Here is a 20,620-nt window from a genome sequence, read left to right as displayed (position 1 = left end):
CACATATACCGATACATGTGTCTTTATATAGGCATGTTCTTATATGTATGTGTATATATAGAGCTAACAACATAAAGGCACATCCATGTGCCTGCACAGATCTATCTATGTCTATATGGCTAGAGACTAACTCTGGCATGGTCATGGCTGTATGTACATGTACAGAACAGTGTATTGCTTTAGCTAGCTGTGTGTCTGTGTATATACTCACACATATGTATACGCTTAGATACACATACACACAGGTATTTATGGACATATAAATGGATATAGGTATATGTATCAAATAGCCATGCAGATATACTGGCTCTCTACATACACACCTAGAGGCATATGTGCATACATAGCTGAATATGCATAAACAAATGTAGGTATGCAGAGCAAGCGGTGGACTGAGAGAGAGTCTGTGTGGGGGTTTGGTTGCATGGCACCTTTATTGATCACTAGCTGTATATAAAGGCACATTGAGCTTCATACATAAATGCATAGAAAAATTATATGTGCACAGCTAGAAGTAGAGCTACGTAGCGATGTAGTGAGCTATAGAACTAGACACAAAGCTACAGCTGTACCATACAACTACCCATACATATGTGTGTGTACACACACACACTGGCAGGGCCACACGCACCATAAAGTCTACACATAAAGCATAGAATCATAAAGGTTGGAAAAGCTACACACAGAGAGATGTATTTATACAGATTAAAACTACATGGGGTGATAGTCCCCATCATAGAGCGTGTGCATGCATAGACTTCTGCACACGTGTGTGCATGTTTATATGGCTGCAGAATATATGGCACAGGTGGTGTGTGTGTATTTACAAGCGTCATGCACAGATCATGCTTTTTACATGCATGTGCTGATTTTTGTGTATAGCTGCCCCACAACCCCCCCTGCCCCCCTCAGCCCCTTGCTGGGCTTTATGATGGGTGCTGGGGGAGCAGTATGTGGCCAGGGGTGCTGGCTGAGAGCACCCTGATGTCTGCGTCCCTGTTGGGCACAGGCCTGCCATGCACACGGACCCCCCATCCAAGTGGAGGCTCTTGGGGGTCCCAGGAGCTCGGTGCCAAATGTTAAACTAGGGCAAAACACTGGGTTTGGTATTTCCTTTCATCATCGATAGTGCCTCTCATATTTACCCTCAGCCTGTTGTGTTTGTAGAGGACATTTGTGTCACTCCTGCAATAAAAGACGCGTCAGTGATATGCTATGGATTGGGCACACGCCGGAGCTTTGCTGCCTGCCCTTGCCACCCGTGCCGTGTTTGCAAAGCTCAATATTCGCCCTCTTCAAATAAATAAACCTGAAACAAACGGGCTTTGAATGGGCAGGAAGGCAGCAGAGCCCCGGCACCTCCAGTGCTCCGCAGCAATCGATGGCTCGCTCCTGGGAGCATTTTTTACAAGGAACAAACAAATTGTTTTGCAATTTCTGGCTTTTAAAGGCTCAATCCGGGCCAAATGAGCCGTCAGGGTGACGGGGGCATGGCGGCTGCTTCCTGCAGCCCATCGGCTCAGCAGTGCCTTGACGCATGTTTGCAGAGTGACCATGGGTGCTCGGCTCGTTCCCTTCTCCCGGCTTCGTCCAGCTGCTTGCTCCATCCCACCTGGACATCCCAAAAGACACCGTGGCAGTGACCATTCGCGGTGCTGACCATGTCACCGTGTCCCCCGCCTGCTCCCCAGCCTCAGCTGTGCCCACCGAGGGAAGCGGGGCTGAGGCAGGACCGGCAAAGGGCAGCGGGGAGCACGCCCGGCTCAGCACCCCCGAGCTGGGTTTGCAGAGCAGTGGTTGTGCTGAAGGGAGAAGGTTCCGGACATCAAAATGGAGAGTGGGAAGGAAGGAAGGAGAAAATTAGAGCAGGAGCAAAGCCCAAACCTGAGGCCATCCCACACTGAGCCTCAGCAGCCAGCCTAGCCGGTGACTCCCCAGCAAAAGAAACTGAGGCATGACCAGACCAGAGCTGGGGGCGTGTGGTTTTGTCCGAGGATGTTCGATGGTCTCAGCTTTCACTCCTGACCCTACGGCTTAAACACCACATGTTCTGTTAGCTACCAAAGGATGGCTCCACGTACAGGGGTTCTGTTAAAAGCTCCACCAAGCACAAGAGCCCCCAGGAGCTCACGGAGGCAGGAAGGCCAAGCCTCACCGCTGCCCACAGATGCTCTGCCAGGAGCAGGCAGGGTGTGAGCGCACCCGCCGCCCCCCTGCACTTCGCGTAATTGCAGCAAATTCACGTCCGAGAGCAAAGTCTCACAGGGAAGTAAATGGTAGCAAAGAGGGCTGAGCGCCGCGCAAAGAACCCAGGCTCAGTCAGGAGCTTCACAGCAGCAAGTGGACAAACGCAGCTCAGTTCTTAGAAAGCTGCCAAAACCACGAGGGGCCTCCCTGCGTATCCGCTGCTGGGCAGGTCGTAAGGCCCCCAAGCACCCCTGCCCTCGCAGCACGCAGGGTGCAACGCAGCGACACCCCCCCTAGCGTGGGACACAGCCGCCAGCAGCACTGCAGGGGGACACACACGGATTTCTGCTCACTCCTGCGGATTTTAGGACACTTCACGTTGCATTTGCCAACCCCCATAAGCAGGCCGGTTGTAAAAGCGCTCCCTTGTGCCTGTTCGGTGGCTAAGCGGAGAGGAGGAAGGTGCTGCACCCCGCCAGGGTTCGTGTGCCAGACCAGCCCTCGGCCTCCCTGTGGCAGCAGCCGGAAGCAGAAGCGCTGACCTCGCAAACCTCTCTTACGAGAACGCAACAAGCACGAGACCTGGTGCGAGGGTTAACAGGCCCCAGCCAAGAGGGAATGACTCAACAGCCGCTCTCAGGCTGTTTACTTCGACTTTGGCCCGGGCTGAGGAAGCGCAGCGCCACAGTTGCTCTGCCTTCCCCTTCCTACACCGGGTCACCCTAGGACACGCAGCCCAGTGCAGCGCAGAGCGCCCACCACCCCACTTCATCCTCCCACCAGGCTCCAACTTACACAGCACCAGAGGCTACCAGTCCCCCAGAGCCACCGCCTCTTTAAAGCGAAGCATTTTGGCTCCAAAACACAACTGAATCCACCAAGCAAGTGCTTTTGAAAACCATTTTTATTTAAATAAGACTTTAAATACATTACATAAAACATTAAAAATGAAACCAAAGATCTGTTACTTCACAGGGCATTAGGCAGCAGTTGCTAGTAACACGTAAGCTCTGCAGCTCTATCTACAACAATACTTGTTACATTAGTCCAAAATTGATCCCTTGTCAAAAGTTTAACCCAAGGTATTGGTTCCTTCAAGTACACTGCCCGGTATCTTTGGGCTTGTACGACACCAGCACCTGCCAGGCCGGAATTGCAGGCATCCAGCCTTGAAGTCACTCTTCAGTCACTCTTCTTGTTCAAAAGTCAAATTTTCCCCAAATCCCTCTACCACCAGGAGCAAACACTGCCTAGAGTGAAGGTCCTGTCTCCCCAGGCCATGCCACAGCTCGCGCTCAATGCCTCGCTCCGTGTGGGACTGCAGGAGGCACCGCCAGAATTACCGTCCATGGAAACGGAAGAGCCGCTGGACTGAGGAGAGATCCGGACGGTCCCTGGACTGACAGGCCGAGTCCCTTGGCTTAACTTGGAACATCTGGTTACTTTTAGCTTCAGGCCGGGCAGTGCCAAACGCCCGATTTACCTCTGTTAAATGAGGGACAGCAAGACGAGATAGCATGGGCTCGTGTCAGTTTATTACATCACTGAATTACACTAGTCCAGACTGAACAGTGGACCCAAGATTGTTACATTACACAAACCGGCTGGTTTTAAACTTATGACAAGGGACAGATGGGAATTTCATTGTAAGGAAATCTTCTTGCATAAAGCTTCAGTGACCCACAGGCACTTAAAACCCATGGACTTTCAGCTGGTCGTCTTTAGCCAGTCCAATCTGCAAGAAAAAAATGCACTTTAAAGCACTTCAAACCAGACAAGACTCCATGGAAATCCACATGTTGTTTACACTGTGGATGCTGTAGAACCATCAAATTCCTGCTCCCCCCTGAAGTATGGGATAAAAATTAGCCTGCAACTGCAAAACCTTGCTGGACAACGTGTTACTTAAGAATTTCAGTAAAAATAGAAAGACCTTCATCCACCGGTATGCTTTAAAGACATGAAAATGAGAATCTGCCTCCATCAGCACAGTATCTTAAAGCCGAGAAAACGAAAACCTGCATTATTATTAAAATAAAAAGTCACGTTGGATATAAAAATTAGCTGGCATGTGCACCAGAACAAAACAAACCCTACCTCTACGAGGAACTGGCATATGTTCTTGCGCTGGTCACCTTGCAACTTAAATCACTTCTCCAACAGGGTGTTCGATCACAGTACCATTCGCAGGCAAAAATTTCTGGGGGGGGGGAAGGAAAAAGATTGTTTAGTAGGAAAAAAGGCAAAACTGCCCCCGCAGCTCCCACACCACCCCGGCAGCTGCCGCCGCGCTCCATCCGCAACGCGACGCCCCGGGGCTGCACACACCTTCTGAAGGCCTTCAACAGTTTCTTTTATCGTAATCATCCGGCGATTGCCCTGGACAGTGGTGAGGGTCTTCCTGCGTTCCGACTGCTGGATCCTTATATGGGATGTAGTCCTCAGTGCCGGCAGGAAGCAGGTCACCACCCTTACTGCTCAGCAAAGGGGTCTGCAGGAGGAGAGAGCCCGTCAGAGCCGGCCGCCACGCCCCTCCGTCCCCCCCCCCCCCGCTGCCATGGCCGCCCCGCCGCCTTCAGCGCAGAGCCCGCCCCTCCTTCCCTCCCCCCCCCCCCCTTCCCTCCACCCATTCACCGGCTGACGCCAACCGGCCCGGGAATAGCAAACTGCGCCACGGGGCGGGGCCCGAACAGGGGAGGGGCCGCAGGCCCGGCCCCTGCCGCACCGCCGCACAAAGGGCGCTTACCGAATAGGGTTGGAGAGCTTCTTTTTTTTTTTTTTTCTGGCTAGCGGACATACGATACGCTTCCCTTCCCTCCGGGCCGAGGCGGCGCGGCGGGAGGCGGCTGAGGCGGCGGGCGGGCGGGTGGCTGAGGCGGCGGCGGTGGTGCGCGGAGGGATGCTCTCGCGGCGGCGGCTTGCAGCCCGCTGTCAGGGGGTGCGGTACTTTGGCCGCCGCCGGCTTATATACCGCCTCCCGTGCCGTCACCCACGCACGTCGAGCGAAGGCGGCGATTGGCTGTCCCGCCGGAGTGGGGGGGGGGCGGTCGCTGCGCGCGGGCGAGCGCGGCCGATGCCGCGGCACTGTATGGGCCGAAGGGATGAGGAGCGCATGCCGCGTCGGATGGGCCGCTGGTGGTGAGGGGGGGGGGTGTGGGGAGGGAGGCAGGGCGGGCGCATGCGCGGTGCGGCTGCGCCTCGACGTGGGCGTGTTTGGCAGACGCCATGGCGGGGGGGGGGGGGCTTGGGGACAAGGAGGGGGAGCCCCTAGAGACATATGAGGGGGGTCTGGGGACAGGGGGAAGGGGGTGATGGGGACACGGAAGGGGCTTGGGGACAAGGTGGGGGGGGCCTGGGGACCAGGGAGGGGGATGGGGACAGTGGAGGGGCTTGGGGACAAGGGGAGGCGGCTAGAGTCAGTGAGGGGCGGCCTGGGGACGAGGAGGGGGCTTGGGGACAGGGAGAAGGAGATGGGGATAGTGGGGAGGGCTTTGGGGACAAAGGGGGGGGCTGGGGACAGGAGGGGAGAACCTGGGGACAGCTGGGGGGGATAGGGATGAAAAGGGGGCCTGGGGACAGTGGGGGGGACCTAGGGACAAACGGGGGAGGGGGCTGGGGACAGGGAGGAGGCTTGGGGACAATGAGGGGGGGCTGGGGACAGGGAGGGGGACTCGGGACAGGGGGGACCTGGGGACACTGTGGGGGGATCTGGGGATACAGGGAGCCTGGGGACAGCGGTGGAGGCTTGGGGACAGGGAGGGGCGCTGGGAAGAGGGGGTGCTGGGACAACAGGAGGGGATTTTGAAGATGGGGGGGGTTTGGGGACAGTGAGGGGGGGCTGGGGACAGCACCCAGCCCCAGCCCCAGCCCTTTGTCTCCCTTAAGCACCCCCCCCCCCCCCCCCCCCCGCACAGCCCTGTGTCCTCTTGTGGGACAGGGCCACCATGTGTAGGGCAGGGCCTGTAGGTGTGAGCCACGGCCTGCCCCATGTCCCCTCCCTGTGTTGCTCCTTTTCCCCTCAGTGACAGCCACATGGCGGTGGTGATCTCTGTGGTGGGCACGGGGGGGCCCATGGCCATGTCCGTATATCGCTGGCAGCCTAATTAATCCCACCAGCTGCTGTCCCAGGGGGTGACAGTGCCACATCCTCCTTCCCTGTCACCTCATGTGGGCCCCTGAGGTCAGGGAGCTTTTTTCTCATTGAACGGGTGAAACGGGGCTCCTCGTGCTTACTGCCTGTCACCTCAGGCTTGGACAAGCTGACGTCCCCTTGTAGGGTGAACTCGGCCCCTTTTTGCTGCGTGTCCTGCCCAGGTGCCTGGCCGCACCTTGTCACCTCCCCGGTCCTGGCCATATTGCACAGATGAGGGATCGCGACGTCCTGGCTCGGTCAGGACACCCCCATCACCCTGATCACGTCATGGAAGGGGGCAAGCTTTGGTGATGTGCTGAGACAAAAGCATTTTCCGGAGCCATCTCAGCAGGGGAATGAGCCCAAGAGTGGCCTCAGGTCCTTTCCTCGAAAGCCCACGGATGGGGATGTGACCAAATGCCCTTCAAAACCAGACACATTCAATCCTGGCTCCAAATCCTAATTCGGGAGCCCAGAGCCTGCATGTCAGTGTTCAGTATGAGCTCCTGAGATCATTTCCAGCCTTCTTGTGTCCTGCCGTGTGCCTAAAAACCCCTCACGCACCAGTGAGCATCTCCCAGCACCGCCTGTGCACGGGGCTGCTGGCAGATGGATGGCACAGGCAGCCCAAAGCTGCGTTACATGTGCTAAAAATACACCGAAACCCCAGATATGAAGGACAGCAAATCTCCTACACAATTAATAATGGGGTCAGGAGCCATATAGATCCAGACGGAGCGTAAAGTCTCTTCTGGGAGCTGGTCGGAGCTGCATAAATGGCCAGAATATCGCTCCCATGGGGACACGGCTCTGTCGGCGTGGGTCGTGCCAGGGACTGTTTATCCCAGAGCTGATCAGCTCCTTTTACATCTCCCATGGCCTCAGCTCCCGCTGCGTAGGTGTTCCTGCCCTGCATTTGGAGCCATCTCTGCAATATCGTGTCTTTTTGACAGGTTATTGGCATCCGGGAGTGCTGCCATCTGTGGGTCCTGGCAGCCACTGCGCAGCTTGGATGTTGCATCATTCTTGGGGGCCTTAAGATAAAGCACTCATCATGCACTAGGTGGAGGGACTTGTTTGCGTTGCTGTATTTTGGTGTCTCTCTGGTGTTCCTAAAGCATCCGTCGCCTTTCTGTGTCCCCGTGTGATGGATCAGCTGGAGCACTGGCTGAAATTTTCATTGCCGTGAATTGGCTCCACGACCGCCACGAGCGAGCAGCGTGTGGCTCTCACTTCCCCCTTTCTGATCAGATTTTCCTCCTCTCCCGGAGCAGAAACCATCTCCAGCAGCCTCATGCTGGGCTGCCCAGGCACCAGAGGGGAAATTGGGCATTTCCAGTGCATCTTGCTCCAAGTGCATCTGCTGGGTGCGTTTCAAAGGCTGCAAGGGGACCATTAATCATATTTGGAGTCAGACACCCCAAAAGAGTCACAGCCACTTCTTGTCTTCTGCCTGCTGATGGGCAGACTGGCCTCATGGCTGGGGCAAGACGCCCAGGATGCACCAGAGAGATTATTTATCAGTGTCACTGCAGATTTGGCATCCATACTATACATCAGGGTTTGTATCTTTGCCACCAGACCCCCAGAACCTTTGGTAAAACACCGAAGAGGCGAGTGTGTGGGCACCAGAGCTCGGCCCAGCGCTGGTGTGGGGCTGGACACTGCCAAAGAAATGTTTTTAACATGTTTAACATCAGTTTTCCATCCTTCAGGGCAGGCGTGCAGGAGGGAGCTGCCTGTCCTGGGCTCCCCACGAGGTGGCAATGCTGCTCTCCTGTGCAGGAGCAGCTCTGCCACCAGGTAAGGCTGAGCTGCTGCAGGAGCTTTCGTGCCCAGTGCCTGGAAAAAAATAAAATAAAATAAAAAATAAAATAAAATAAAATAAAATAAAATAAAATAAAATAAAATAAAATAAAACCACCTCCAGGCTGAACACTAGCTCTGTGCACAGGAAAAAATCTCTGTGCGTGGGGCCGTGGCAGTGTCTGGTGAGCTTCCAGGTGTGTTTTGGGGTCACCAGGCGGAGCGGAGAGGCCCCGGAGCTGTTTGTGTCCTGCTTTCCTGGTCCCATGGGAGGCACGGCACTGCAGTGGTGCTCGGGGCTGGGGCTGGATTCTGGAAACCGCCCATCCCCTTGGCAGCGAGGGGCACGGACAGGGCACAGACGGGCCCTGCGGCGAGGAAACGCGCAGATGGAGAGGGCAGGGGCTGCCCAGCGCCTGTGCTGCGGCTGGCGAGGAGCTGCAGGGGGAAAGGCCCCCGTGGGCACCCTGCACGGTGTGTGCATCCTCTGTGCGGGGTCCTGGGTGATTTTGGGTGGGCGACCGACCTTTGGCAAGGCCACGACACCGTGCTCCAGGGATGGAAGGGAATCCTCCCGGCGTTTTGCCTGACTGCAGCTCCTACAAACCGGCTTCTCTCCTCTCGCATCCTTCCTGCAGCCTCTGTGTGACTGCACGGACCCCGGTTCAAGACGAGCTGGATTTTTGACGCACGCCGTTTGATCCCATTAATCAGCACCGACAGTCATTAGCCCTGATGATTAATTAACCTGCTCCTGGAAAGCGCTGAGGCACGGCCGGGGTGAGCCCGGCTGTCACGGGGCCAGCGGCAGCGCAGGGAATCCCACGCTGTTTGCTCAGAGGCCACCTTCCCTTTCTGCTCACGGGAATTCCTGGAAATTCACGTCCCAAAGTTTGCAAACCCTGGAAAAAAAAAAAAAAAAGCAACACTTAACGAGCAAGGGAACCGACCTCTGCCCACCCACGATGAAGGCCAGGGGATGCTCTCTGTGCCACCCACCCGCCTGTGGGATGCTGCAGGGACGGAGGGGCTGTAACAGGCACATTCAAAGGCAGTTTCCTATTCATCCTCCTGGACGCTGCAGCGTGTCCCGGTGCCACCCCTGGCTCCTGCCTCACCCGGGGACCCTCCATTAGGAATTTGGCTCCAGCTCCGTGCCTGTTGCTGCTTTCTAGTGGGGCGCACGCAGCCTGGGCTTTGCGGGGCTGGGGTCGGGGCTCGGTGCTGAGCTGCAGCCCCCAGGGCTCCTGCAGTGCCCAGCTCTCCTTCTCCTAGCAGGGGCCTTCCTCCCTCCCTGCTCAGCCTTCCTCTTCCTCGGCACCCGGCTGCGAAACCTCTGCTCTCCGCGAGGTGCCAGGAGAGCTCTGAGCACGGGGCTCAGCGCCGGGGAGCCGCTGGGTGCTGCGAGCAGGCACAAGCCCTGCTCAGCCTCTCCCTGTCTGCACAGTCACAGTGGGGCCAGGCAGCTTCCTCCAGTGGGGAAAACCTCACCGTGGCCGTGGGGGGTGGGCACCGGGGAGCCCCCACAACTGGGGGCTGCAGCTCCGTCCCCGGGGTTTGTGCCTGTGCTGTGGGTCTGGCCGCTCGCTTGTGTTTGGGGCTGGGGGGTGCCGTGGGTTTGCTGCGGAGAAGGGGAGCCAAACCATCCCCCTACAGCCCTGGCCGCATCCTGGGTGACTCGTACGGAGCCAGGACCTGCCCTGCACTGGGGGATTGCCCCCAGCTGAGTTTCAGGCCCCCGTGCACTCAGTGCTCATATTGCAGGGAAGGCATTAAGCAAATGCGCGCCTCTGTGTCGGGGTCACTGCACAGCCCCAGCCCTCACTGGGGACCCAGCATCAGCCGGGAGCAATGGCAGAGCCCGAACCCACGGCAGGGGAATGGGGAGTGGGAGACAGAGGGGGGAATGAGGGAGGGAGCAGCTCCCACCACCAGCACCCCGCAGACCCCTTGCCTGCCCTGCGGGTGTCTGGTGAGCAGCTGGACTGCTGCTCTGCGACACAGTGACCTGGGCATGGACCGTGCCATCCCCAGAGCCACCTCCGTCCCCCCCCCCAGGCTGCCCCCACCTCGCTCGGTGACACAGAGCAAGGCCAGAGGGATTTCTGCTCCAGAGGGGCTCGGACGAGGCGTTGAGGGCAGCTGGAGGAGCCGGGACAGGGGGGAGCTGCGGTGGGTTTTCACGCAGCCTCGTGGCGCTGGGCTGACTCAGAGCCCTGGCATCGGCCACGCCAGGTGGCTCAGCCCCGCTCAGCACCTCCACGCCTCGGCTCCGGCTCTGTTCCCACACGCCAGCAGACCTGTTCTTGCCAGGCGTGCCCTGCTGTGCTGCAGTTTTTCACACCTGGCTCACGCCGTCAGTTCCGAGCCGCTCCGGGTGCCGTGGGAAGGGGCAAAGGTGCTGGGGCTCAGCACCTCGCAGGGGTGCAGCAGGGCTGGTCGGTGCGGCAGGGGGGCATCCCGGGACAGCCAGGGGGTGCAGCCGGGGATGTGACACATCTCCTGCTGCTTCTACCCCTGCAGCACGGCTGGGACGTGTGCGTTGTGCCCTGCTCTACATCAGGGAGAGATTTTGGCCCACGGAGAGACCCGGGCAGGGCCTTTGCAGGGGGTCTGGTGGGCCTGGCAGCGCCCTGCCGAGCTGGGCTTTTCTGGCCCCTTGGATGCTCACCACCAGCTCCAGCACCGGGGAGGTCTGTGGCCACAGAACAGCCCATGCCAGGCCCTTGCTGGGTGCCCAGTCACGGGGTAGCCCAAATGCTCTGGGAAAGGCCGCAACACCGCGCTCCGTGTGCCCCCACACACAGCCCCGTGCTGCTGATGTTGCCTCGCACAAGGGGGACCAAGGCAGGGGCAGGGGGGTTGAGCCCTGCCGTGAGCCTGGGGGTCTCCGATCTCCCCACGGGAGGAGCAGCCCCTTCCCTCCTGCTTTGCACTGCCAGGCTCAGCTTGGCCCAGCCTGGGGCTCTCCCTCCTGCTCCTGCTCCTGCTCCTGCTCCTGCCAAGGCAGGAACCAGCCCCGCTGTGCGACCAGCCCGGCTCGCAGGCATCCCAGGCACCCTGCCCTGTGTGATGGGAGAGGGCGCCGGGCTGCAGCCACCTCCTGCTGGGCCAGGGGTAAAGGGACGAGGGCTTTTGGGGGCATCGTCAGCAGAAACAACAGGCACAGGGTAGAGCCCAGCAATCCCCACTCTGCTGACTTGAGCAGAGAGAAGGGGCAGGGCAGGCCAAACACCTTGGTCAGCATCTGCCTTGCCCCACTTTGTTTTTCACTTACCAGGCAAAACCCACGAGGGGTGTGAGCGCAAACCAGCGCACCCCAGCCCCTGCGGCCCCTCCCGGCCCCGTGGCCAGGCACGCTCATCCCTGCCTACACACAGCAACTCCCCGAGGGCCAAACACTGGCTGCTGGCCAGCGCCTTCCTGCACGGCTGGCAGAGCGCAGCCCTGTCCCGGCACGGCGCCCGGCGCTGCAGGGATTTGCCTCTTACAAAACACTTGGCTCCGGCACCCGCCCTGCCCAGCCGGGATGGGAGCTGGCAGCGGTCACGCTCTGGGGTCCCAGCACCCTGGGATGGGAGCTCCTGGTGCCCTGAATTGGGACAGAGAGGTCCCCGTGCTGCCAGGTCCTACAGTCATCTGTCCCTTGTGCTGCTCCGGGGGTCTCCAGGCACGTCGGGGTGCAGCAGCAGCGCGCTTTGCCCATCTCACGGTGCTCAGGCCCCTTATCTCAGCAAGCCAGCCTGTGCCAGCCTGGCAGGAGGACAGGGAAACCTTTGCAGGCTGTGCAAAGGTTGGCCAGAGCTTGGCCACAGCCCCTTCCTTTGGCTAGGAGACGGTGGTGAGCAAAGTGCCCATCTCCCTCGCACAGTGACAGCGCCCCAGCGATCACAGCCGGGGATGTGCCCTCCCCAGGGGATCCTGAATCCCCCAGCTCCTCTCCTCTGAGGCACTTGCAGGCAGCACTCTGGGCTGCTTTTTTTCCCCTGCCCCTCTGCAGTGGGTGATTTCTGCAGCCCTGGAGCATGGCCACTGCTCAGCTGCCATGTGCACAGCCTTCCCGACAGCCACCGTGCTCGCCCTGGTGGCACGGGGCTGCCCCGGACAGCCAGGCTGTTGCCTTTCTGCAAGCCTCTCTGCTGCAGTTTGCTGCTGCTCTCGAGCCGTGGGCTCAGTCCCGTGCTCGCCCTGGCTGGAAGCTGCGGCACCCCGAGCTGGGAGCAGGGTTTGGGTGAAACCCATGGGTCTGAGGTCGGCTGCCCCCTCCAGCCGGTGACACAGCCGGGTGCAGGCACTGCCCGGCTCCACGCTCCCCCATCGCCCTCCTGCTCCAAACACGGCTCCATTTCAGTTTCATGTTCTCCTTTTCATATCCCGGCCCACGACCTAACCAGGAGCAGGAACAAAAATCCACCCGCAGCCTCCCCAACCTGGGGGCTCTCCGCCGAGCCCGTTCGGCCTTGCAGGAAGGAAACAACCCAGGGGCACGGGGCTGCCCAGCAGACCCCCGCGGCCCCCCCGAGGCTGCAGTGGGGTGCGCTCCCGCTGCGTCAGCCCCGTGCTTGTTCCAGCTGACGTGGCCGCCCTGCCGCCGCCCTGCCGCGGCTTGCCCCCACGCCCAGCGCCAGGCTGTGATTAGCGAGGCGGGGGCCGCCGGCGCGTTCCCATCGCCCGTGTCACCGCCGCCGCCCTCGCTGGTGCTGCCAGCCAGGTGTGCCGCGCGCCGCTTCGCTGCCTAAAAAGGAAGCCACCCGCTCGCTCCCGATTGCAAAACACCGTGGGCTGGGCGCTCGCGCTGGCTCCGTGCATTCCCAGCAGCTCCCGGGAGCTGCTCGAGGCCCAAACAGCCCCCGCTTCCCCCGCCTGCAGAGCCCCCGACCATGCCCCACGCCCCGTTTGGGGTCCCTGCGCTCACAGGGAGGGATGTGAGGAGGGGATGGAGGTGTGGGAGTGCGCATTGAGCGTGGAGCAGCCCCGTGGCGTGGGACCCATGTGCTGTGCATGGCTGTAGCATGGCCGCGGTGTGGGCACGTGTGCCTCGCTCCGTGCCGGGGCTGCAGCTCCTCTCAGGCTGTGCCTGGCCCCGCTGCAGCCCCGAGCCCTGGTCCCACCTGCAGATGCAAGGCTTGCTGCGGGGCTGGCCACGCCAGCTCTGCACCGGCCTGGCTGGGGTGAGCCACGTCCCAAAGTCTTGCAGATGAGCCTGGGACTGGCTCTGGACACTCAGAGTTCCTGGGGAAGCTCACATTCCTGCAGCAGCTTCTGCTGGTGCTCAGCGCAGGGTGCTGTGGCACGCACCGGCCGGGACAGCAGTGCCAACAGACCAGCGATCCCACAGGGGCCTCAACGCTGGGTCTCTGGCACCAGGTGGGAAACACAGCGGGGGCTGAAGGTTGGGGAGCTGGCAGCTCCAGCAAGGGCTGTGCAATGACGCTGGGTCCCTGGGGTCATGGGGGACAGGGCAAGGCGCAGGGGACAGGAAGGACTCGGGTCCTTTCTTGCTGGTTTAGCTCCCAGGAGGGACGACGTGTGTCTGAAGGGGCTCAGCGCGTCCAGCCCTGTCTGTGATTTGGGGTATGCCGACTCCCTGCTGGTTACTGGCAGACAGAGGCTGCCCTGAGCAGAAATGGCCCCACAGCCCCCCGGCCCCCACAGGTCACCCTGTCCCCTTCTTCAGGCCTGGGTCCAGAGCAGTCACCAGGAAGCCATCCCCTGCCAAAGCAGGGCAAGGGCCAAAGGTCCCACCTGGCCCAGCCCTAGCCATGCACGAGGCTCTGATCTCTTGGGGACACTGGTGCAATGCCCCAGCTTTGTGTCACCAAGACCCACAGGTTTGGAGCCCCTGGGGAAGGACGTTCAGAGCCCGGCTGTGGCAGGGCACTGAGCTGCTCTGCACCCTGCGGAGGGAAAGGGCAGGCACGAGCCTTCCCCAGCGCCTGCAGGAGCTCCCGGGACAGCAGGAGAGGGCAGGGGGGCTGCCTGCAGCGCCCAGGACAAACCCAAGACGGGGCCAACAGAGCCCCCACGTCCCCTGGGCCCGCAGAGCTCCCTGGGTACGGCCACGGCTGGGCCATGCAGGTGGAAAGCTATTTCTCAGGAACTGCCTGATGGTGAAAGTTGTTTCCCAGGCGTGGCCCGGGAGGAATGCAAATCCTCTGAAGTCCCCTGTAATTACCGCCAGGCAAGTTACAGCTTGGAGCCGGGCCGCCCCAGCCCCAGGCGTGGGAGCGAGCGGGGCTGACGCAGCCGACCTGTCCCTGCAGCGCCTGTCCCCTCCTGCCCCAGGAACGCGCTGCGGTGACTCACGGGGACCGCGAGGGCGCACGGCATGGATGGGGGCACTTGGAGCCCGGGTGCTTGGGGGGGACCCCACTGGGCTCCTGAAGGCACAGGGCCCCGTCTCCTGCAGCCCTCATGTCCCACGGGGCTGGCCGAACACCCACAAACCACCCTTCCCCCCCTCGCCCTGGGGACTGAGCCTCTTCCATGCTTGGGCACACAGTGCCCTGATCCCGGGGGGGTCTCACCAGACCCAGAGGAAAGGCTCCTCCTGGCTCTGCAGCACGGGTCTGGTTGTGCAGGGGCGTCCATCCTTCAGGCATCCCCCCAAAGCGTCCCCCCCCTTGGCCAACTCCACAGGCACCATCCTCGGTGCATTGCCACTGGGTCACGGACATATTTCGGGCAGCTGTGAGCCACCAGGTGCCAAAATGCCTCTGCTCATGGGGAGCAGGGCCCCACGGGGCTCAGAGAGGCCATTGCATGGGGCTGGCAGTGTCTGGCCCGTCCCGGGGGAGGCTTGTGCCACGGGGCCAGGCTGCCTGGGGGCCCTGGCAGGGCACTTTGGGTGCGGGGGCCCAGGGTGGGCACGCTGAGGGTGTCCCGAGGGGCACGGCTCGGCCAGGAGCCCTGCACGGCTCCTGCACGCCGCTGCCAGGTCTCTGCGTGCTGCTGCCGGGCTGCTGGGGTCGGTAACAGGCGCGGGGCTGGGGGCTGTGGCAGGGCAGAGGCAGCAGCCACAGAAAGCCCACATCCCATGGCAGCGCAGGGGGGGCACACATCACACCCAGCGTGCTGGACAGACACTTAATTCCCTGCGAGAGCTCGGCGTGGTGAGCAGCGCCTGGTGCCGTCTGCGGCGATGAGTCAGAACTACCTACGGACACGCGTGCACATGCTTGCACACGCGTGTGCACCCATCACACATGTGCACACTCCCTCTCCCCCTCTCTCCCCGGGCAGGGCGAGGGCCCAGCTCTGCGGGAGGGACGCAGGTACCAGCTCAGGGGCTGCTGCCTGCTGGGAGAACGAGGACGAGCCGTGGGGGCGCAGAGCCCCCGGGGCCCCCGCTTTGGACCCGTCTGGGGCACCCAAAAACCGCGGTGCTCCGGTGCTCTGTGCCCTCTCCGCAGGGTGCTGGCAGCGGGCCCTGCACTCAGTGAGCACACAAGGAGTGGCCGCCCACGCTGGAGCACCCCCTGCAACCCCCCAGCACAGCCCTGCTCCCCCTGCACACCCCCGAACACCCCAATGCCCCCCCAGCACCCCCCCAAACACCCAAATGTCCCCCCAGCACCCCCCGAACACCCCAATGCCCCCCCAGTACCCCCCTGAACACCCCAATGCTCCCCCTGCACACCCCTGAACACCCCAATGCCCCCCCCCCAGCACCCCCCAGCTGCTCTCCCACAACACCAGCACCGCCCTCTGCACCCCAGCAAACCCCCGTGCACCCCAGCACCCTCCTGCACGCCCCCAGCTCATCCCCTGCAGCCCTTCCCCGGCCCACCCCAGCACCCCCAGCACCCATGGGTGCCCCCTCCCCGGGCCCCGCCGCTCCCCGCAGCCGCTCCCGGCCCCGCCGCGCCGCCCGGCAGCCAGCGGAGGGCGCCCGTGGGCAGCGATTGCGCCCTGCGGCAGCGCCCGCTCGGGTGGGGGGGGGTCCCTGCGGGTCCCTGGGGGGCTCAGGGGGTCCCAGAGGGGCTCAGCGAGTCCCAGAGGAGGCCCTGGAGATGTTCCTGTAAGGCTCAGGAGGTCCCAGAGGGTCCCGGAGGGATTCAGCGGGTCCCTGTGGGTACTTGGAGGGTTTGGTGGGTCCCTGCAGGGCTGCAGCAGGTCCCAGCGGGGCTTAGCAAGGCTCAGGGGGTCCCTGGGGGTCCCCGTGGGGCTCAGCAAGGCTCAGGGGGTCCCTGGGGGTCCCCACATGTCTCAGCAAGGCTCAGGAGGTGCCTGGGGGTCCCTGCGGGACTCAGCAGGTCCCAGTGGGTCCCTGCAAGGCTTAGCACAGCCCTGTGGGAGGACCTGAAAAGTCCCAGAGCATCCCCAGCACGCCCCCCTCCCCCCCACGTCCCCGTGCCCCCCATATCATTTCGAGCCCCCCCAGCTGCTGGCGCCGCCACTGGGGCTGCCGAGGGCTCTCCAGGGGCTGCGGTGCAGGGAAGCAGGGTGGGGGGGATCACAAGTATTTGCCCTTCCCTGCAGTGGCTGCTTGAGCGCAGTTATTTGTGTTAAAAAAAAAAAAAAAAAAAGGCAAAACAGGGGAAAGAGCAGCTTGGGAGGACGCAGCCCATAATTACTGTTGCCTATCAGGAGGATCAGCTGCGCTCCAGGCAAGAGCGCGGAGCGAGCGCGGTGCCAAGCGCGGGCAGGTAATTGCCTGATGCCAGCCAGCCAGCTGACAGGAGGCTTTGTCTTTCCTCTTTGAAGTCCCCTACGGAAAATCATTAGCGCTCCGAACCATCAGGGCTCCAAACCACCGGGGCTCCAAACCATCAGGGCTCCCGGGTGGAGCTGCGCCGCTCAGCACCGGGGGCACCGGGGCGAGGGGCGGCGGCAGCGCCACGAGATCGGGGCCACGAGGCACGGGGCTGTGGGGCTGCCGGGGAGGTTTGTGGTCGGGCACCTCTCGGGCACGGGCTGCTTCAGCCTGGTTAATGACTTCATTAAACCGCCCGCCAAGTATGCATTAACGAGCGGCCAAATCATTACAACCACGTGGGAAGTGACAGCGCAGCTTATAGGGACTGCTCCGGGGGCAGTGGCACGTGTCACCCCAGCGCAACGGGGCTGGGGCAGTCCCTTCCCTTCCCTTCCCTTCCCTTCCCTTCCCTTCCCTTCCCTTCCCTTCCCTTCCCTTCCCTTCCCTTCCCTTCCCTTCCCTTCCCTTCCCTTCCCAGGAGCCAGGCTGCCCCCCCCATCCCCCCCCACAGGAGGGGACCCGGACCCCCCATGCCTGGTCCGCACCAGAGCCTTGCCACAACAGGGGAATGGCCACAGGCACCATCAGCCCCCAGGGAACAAGAAGGAAGGCCGGGAGAGGGTCAGGATATGGGGGTCAGGATAGGGGGTCAGAACCAACCCCCCCCTCCAAATGGGGCCAATCTCAGCGCCAGGACCCCAGCCAGAGGGGTTTCCCTAAAAATTGCTCTCTGCCAGGGCATCGCTTGCACCCATCCTCTGGTGTCATCAGGGCCATGCTTATGGTGTGGCTCTGCACAGGGGCTCAGGACAAGCTTCGGGACCAGGAGGGCACGAAATCCCGGAGGGGTCCCCGTCACATCCCCCTGGGGTCACCGGGCGTAACCGGCCCCACCCCAGGGCAGGGGGAAGGACGAGCTGGAGGAGGGTGATCGCTGCCCTTCCCCGGGTGTCTCGGGGCTGCTTGGCCTCGCCCTGCTGCCAGCGCCATGAGTGTCCCCAAGCCGCCTTCCCCTGCGTGGCTGGGAGGCTCGGAGTCACTGTGGGTGCTGGGTGTGGGTGAAGAATGAAAGCCGGAGCTGCCGCTCGTTGCCTGCAGTCAGCATGGGAAAGTACGCGCCCAGCTCCCCGCCCCGCTCAGAGGTGAGAGGAGCGAGCAGACAGGGCGGGATCGCGTTGCCACACCGAGACGAGAGGTGAGGAAACGCAGGAGCTGCTTGCTATCTGGAAGACAGATGCCGGAAAAAAAAAAAATAATAATGTGGGAAACTCCGAAGGTTGGAATTTGCTGTGGAGATAGAGCCCAAACAGCCTGTGGTACCTCGGGAGTTTGGCTCTGCCTCAGACACGCAAAACATTCCTTTGTCTGGGGTAACACAAGCACGGCTTTGTCCGCCTGCCTCTCCTTTACCAGACCCAAGGGCTCCCTGGGCATGGCTCTGGCAGCACCTCGAAGGGGTTCAGGGGCAGGGCTCTGGGCTCTGGACCAGGGATTCCCCACCTTTGGTCCCAGCTCGGTGTGTTGCTGGCCTGGGTCACCGGAGAGGGATGCAAGCTGCTCACAGCTGCAGGGGTCCCTCGCCCCCCAGCAGGGACAGAAGGGCTGAGCAGGCCTTTGGAGACGAGGCTGGTTGTGTTCAAACCCAATTTAGCATCCTTGTTGCTAAAACCTTATTGCTAAAATGTGCCAGCTGAAAAGCGCTCAGCCAGACTTTGGCTCGGTGAGCTGGTGACACGACGGGAGGTCACAGCGCTTGGGCGGCCGCACCGCTCAGCGCCACCCGTCCCCTCGGCCGAGCCGAGCAGCAGCGTGCGAAGTGGCCGCGTGCTCAGCGCTGATTCACCGGGGATCGCTTCCTAGTGGGATCTCCTCGGCCCATGCCACGCTGCAGCAGGCAGAGCGGGGCTCGGAGCTCCAGGGAGGTGCTCGCTGGGGAGCCGAGGCACCGAATGGAGCGGGGCCAGGACCACGCTGCGGGCTGGTGCTCTGCTAACGGCTTGGGGCACCAGCCGGCACGGGGCAGCATCGCCCTCTTTCACGCGCACCGAGAGGAGGAAAAGGCTGAGAGCCCGGTGGTGCCGTGGGACTGCCTCTGGCTGCTGGTGGAAGCTGCCTGAAGGCAGAGCAAGGCCTGGTGGTACTGCTGGCAGGACCCAGTTTGGAGAAGGACAGCGCGGGGTCACAGAACCGCAGGATCACGGCGTGGTTTGGGACCTTAGGGACCACCCGGTCCCACCCCTGGCTGTGCCCGCTGCCCCATGGCTGAATGCCCTGAGGCTGCCCAGGAGGGAGTTTCCATTGCACACGCACCACCAAGTTTCCTTTCATGGTAACAAATCTAAGAACGCTTTTTTTTTCTTTGCAGATAATGCGTGGGGGCTGTCAGGACACGTCCTAGCAGTTGATAAAGAATCAGAAGCCGAGATAGGAACAAAGGCAGCATATTTCACTCCACGCCTCGGTGCATTTGTTACCCATCTTGGTGTTGTTCAGAGTCACGGAGCACAGCCCCAGCCTGCCATTCCCTTCCTGCAGGAGACATGGCTCTCAGGGTTGCGACCTTTAGCTAGTTTCTACTGAGATGTGAATTGCTGGGAGATGCACTCGGGAGAACCTGGCCCACAGGGGAAACCCAATGACTCCTAATTAGCTCTTATTCATTACATTAAAAGCCCAATTAAGTGCTATTGTTTGAGGCAAACACAACACGCTGACCCCAGGCCTTTTCGCACCAACCTTCACCACGCTGCCTTTCTGCTTGTCCACCCCCAGCAGATAATTTCCCCTCCGTGCAAAGCGAGTGGTTCAGCTCTCCATCCCACCCTGCAGCACACCTGAGGGCGAGATAGCATCTGCGACGTGCGTCTGGCTGGAACAGATGCCGATACCATCTCCCGAGCACAATGATGTATTTTTATCTCAAGGGAATTTATTGTGGGCGAGTGTTTCAGGAGAGCCTGGGAGGTTGAATTCCTCCCGTAGCACAAAATAGCTGCAGCGCTGCACGCTGATCCGGCACGGCTCCGGCTGCGTCACTCCGTGCCCTGCCAGCAGGGCTTGGCGCGAGGGCAGCTCGGTGCGAAGGGTTTTGGTCCCCCAATGCTTGGGATTTGAGTTTGGGATTGCTGAGCGGCACCCAGCCGGAGGTCTGGGCAGCAGCGAGCTGCCAGCACGTTGATCAGAAAAGACCAGGAAAAGCCAATTCTGCAGGACAATCTCCAGTTCCAGACCTCTTCCCAGCTGTAATAAAAGAGCTTAAACATGGGCTGAACATCTGAACTCTGACGGTGCAGAATAAAAGCCCCAAATCCTGCTATTTCCTCCCTGTGGGGTTTTGCCTCTCTGTGTGGCAGCCGTACCTCCAGGCTGACTCGTGACTTGGCCTAAACCAGGGGGGTGACCCGAGCAGGGAGCCAGAGCTGACAGCACAGGTTTGGGCCGACACGAGGGGCTCGGGGCCAACGCGGGAGCTGCCTGGAGCCGGAGGGTGTTCGCTGGGAGTCGGAACACGAGCAAAGCCAGCACACCTGGAGCAGCCCGGCGCAGGGGTGGCCAAGGGATGGCTCTCACGCAGCTCCCCCACGACGCTGTGCCACGGGGGGGACTGTTGGGAAATGCCGTACCCCCCGCTTCGGAGGGAAGCGGGCCAGCAGCGAACGCTGAGCGGAGCCTCGCCGGGTTGCACGGGTCCGTGCTGCAAGCTGAGCGCACACGTCCACGTGCTCTGCCTTTTTTCGGTGCGGGGTGTTCCCGGTCCCCTCCTTTTCCCCCAGCTCTCGCAGGGACGTGGCACGTGT

The 20,620-nt window shown here is 61.3% G+C and overlaps 1 protein-coding gene across 1 annotated transcript; it reads right to left on the bottom strand.

Moving 5' to 3' along the window:
• Positions 1-3,700: 3,700 nt before the first annotated feature.
• Positions 3,701-6,541, bottom strand: EIF1 (eukaryotic translation initiation factor 1). Its single transcript, XM_050715430.1, is given in 7 exon segments — positions 3,701-3,922; positions 4,285-4,332; positions 4,334-4,387; positions 4,516-4,617; positions 4,619-4,678; positions 5,135-5,271; positions 6,421-6,541. Coding segments are annotated over 7 exon segments (567 nt in total). The 3' UTR covers positions 3,701-3,877.
• Positions 6,542-20,620: the final 14,079 nt, after the last annotated feature.

Source organism: Cygnus atratus, chromosome 25, assembly GCF_013377495.2.
Source record: "Cygnus atratus isolate AKBS03 ecotype Queensland, Australia chromosome 25, CAtr_DNAZoo_HiC_assembly, whole genome shotgun sequence".
Classification (NCBI taxonomy): Eukaryota; Metazoa; Chordata; class Aves; order Anseriformes; family Anatidae; genus Cygnus; species Cygnus atratus.
This window is presented reverse-complemented; position numbering and strand designations above follow the sequence as displayed.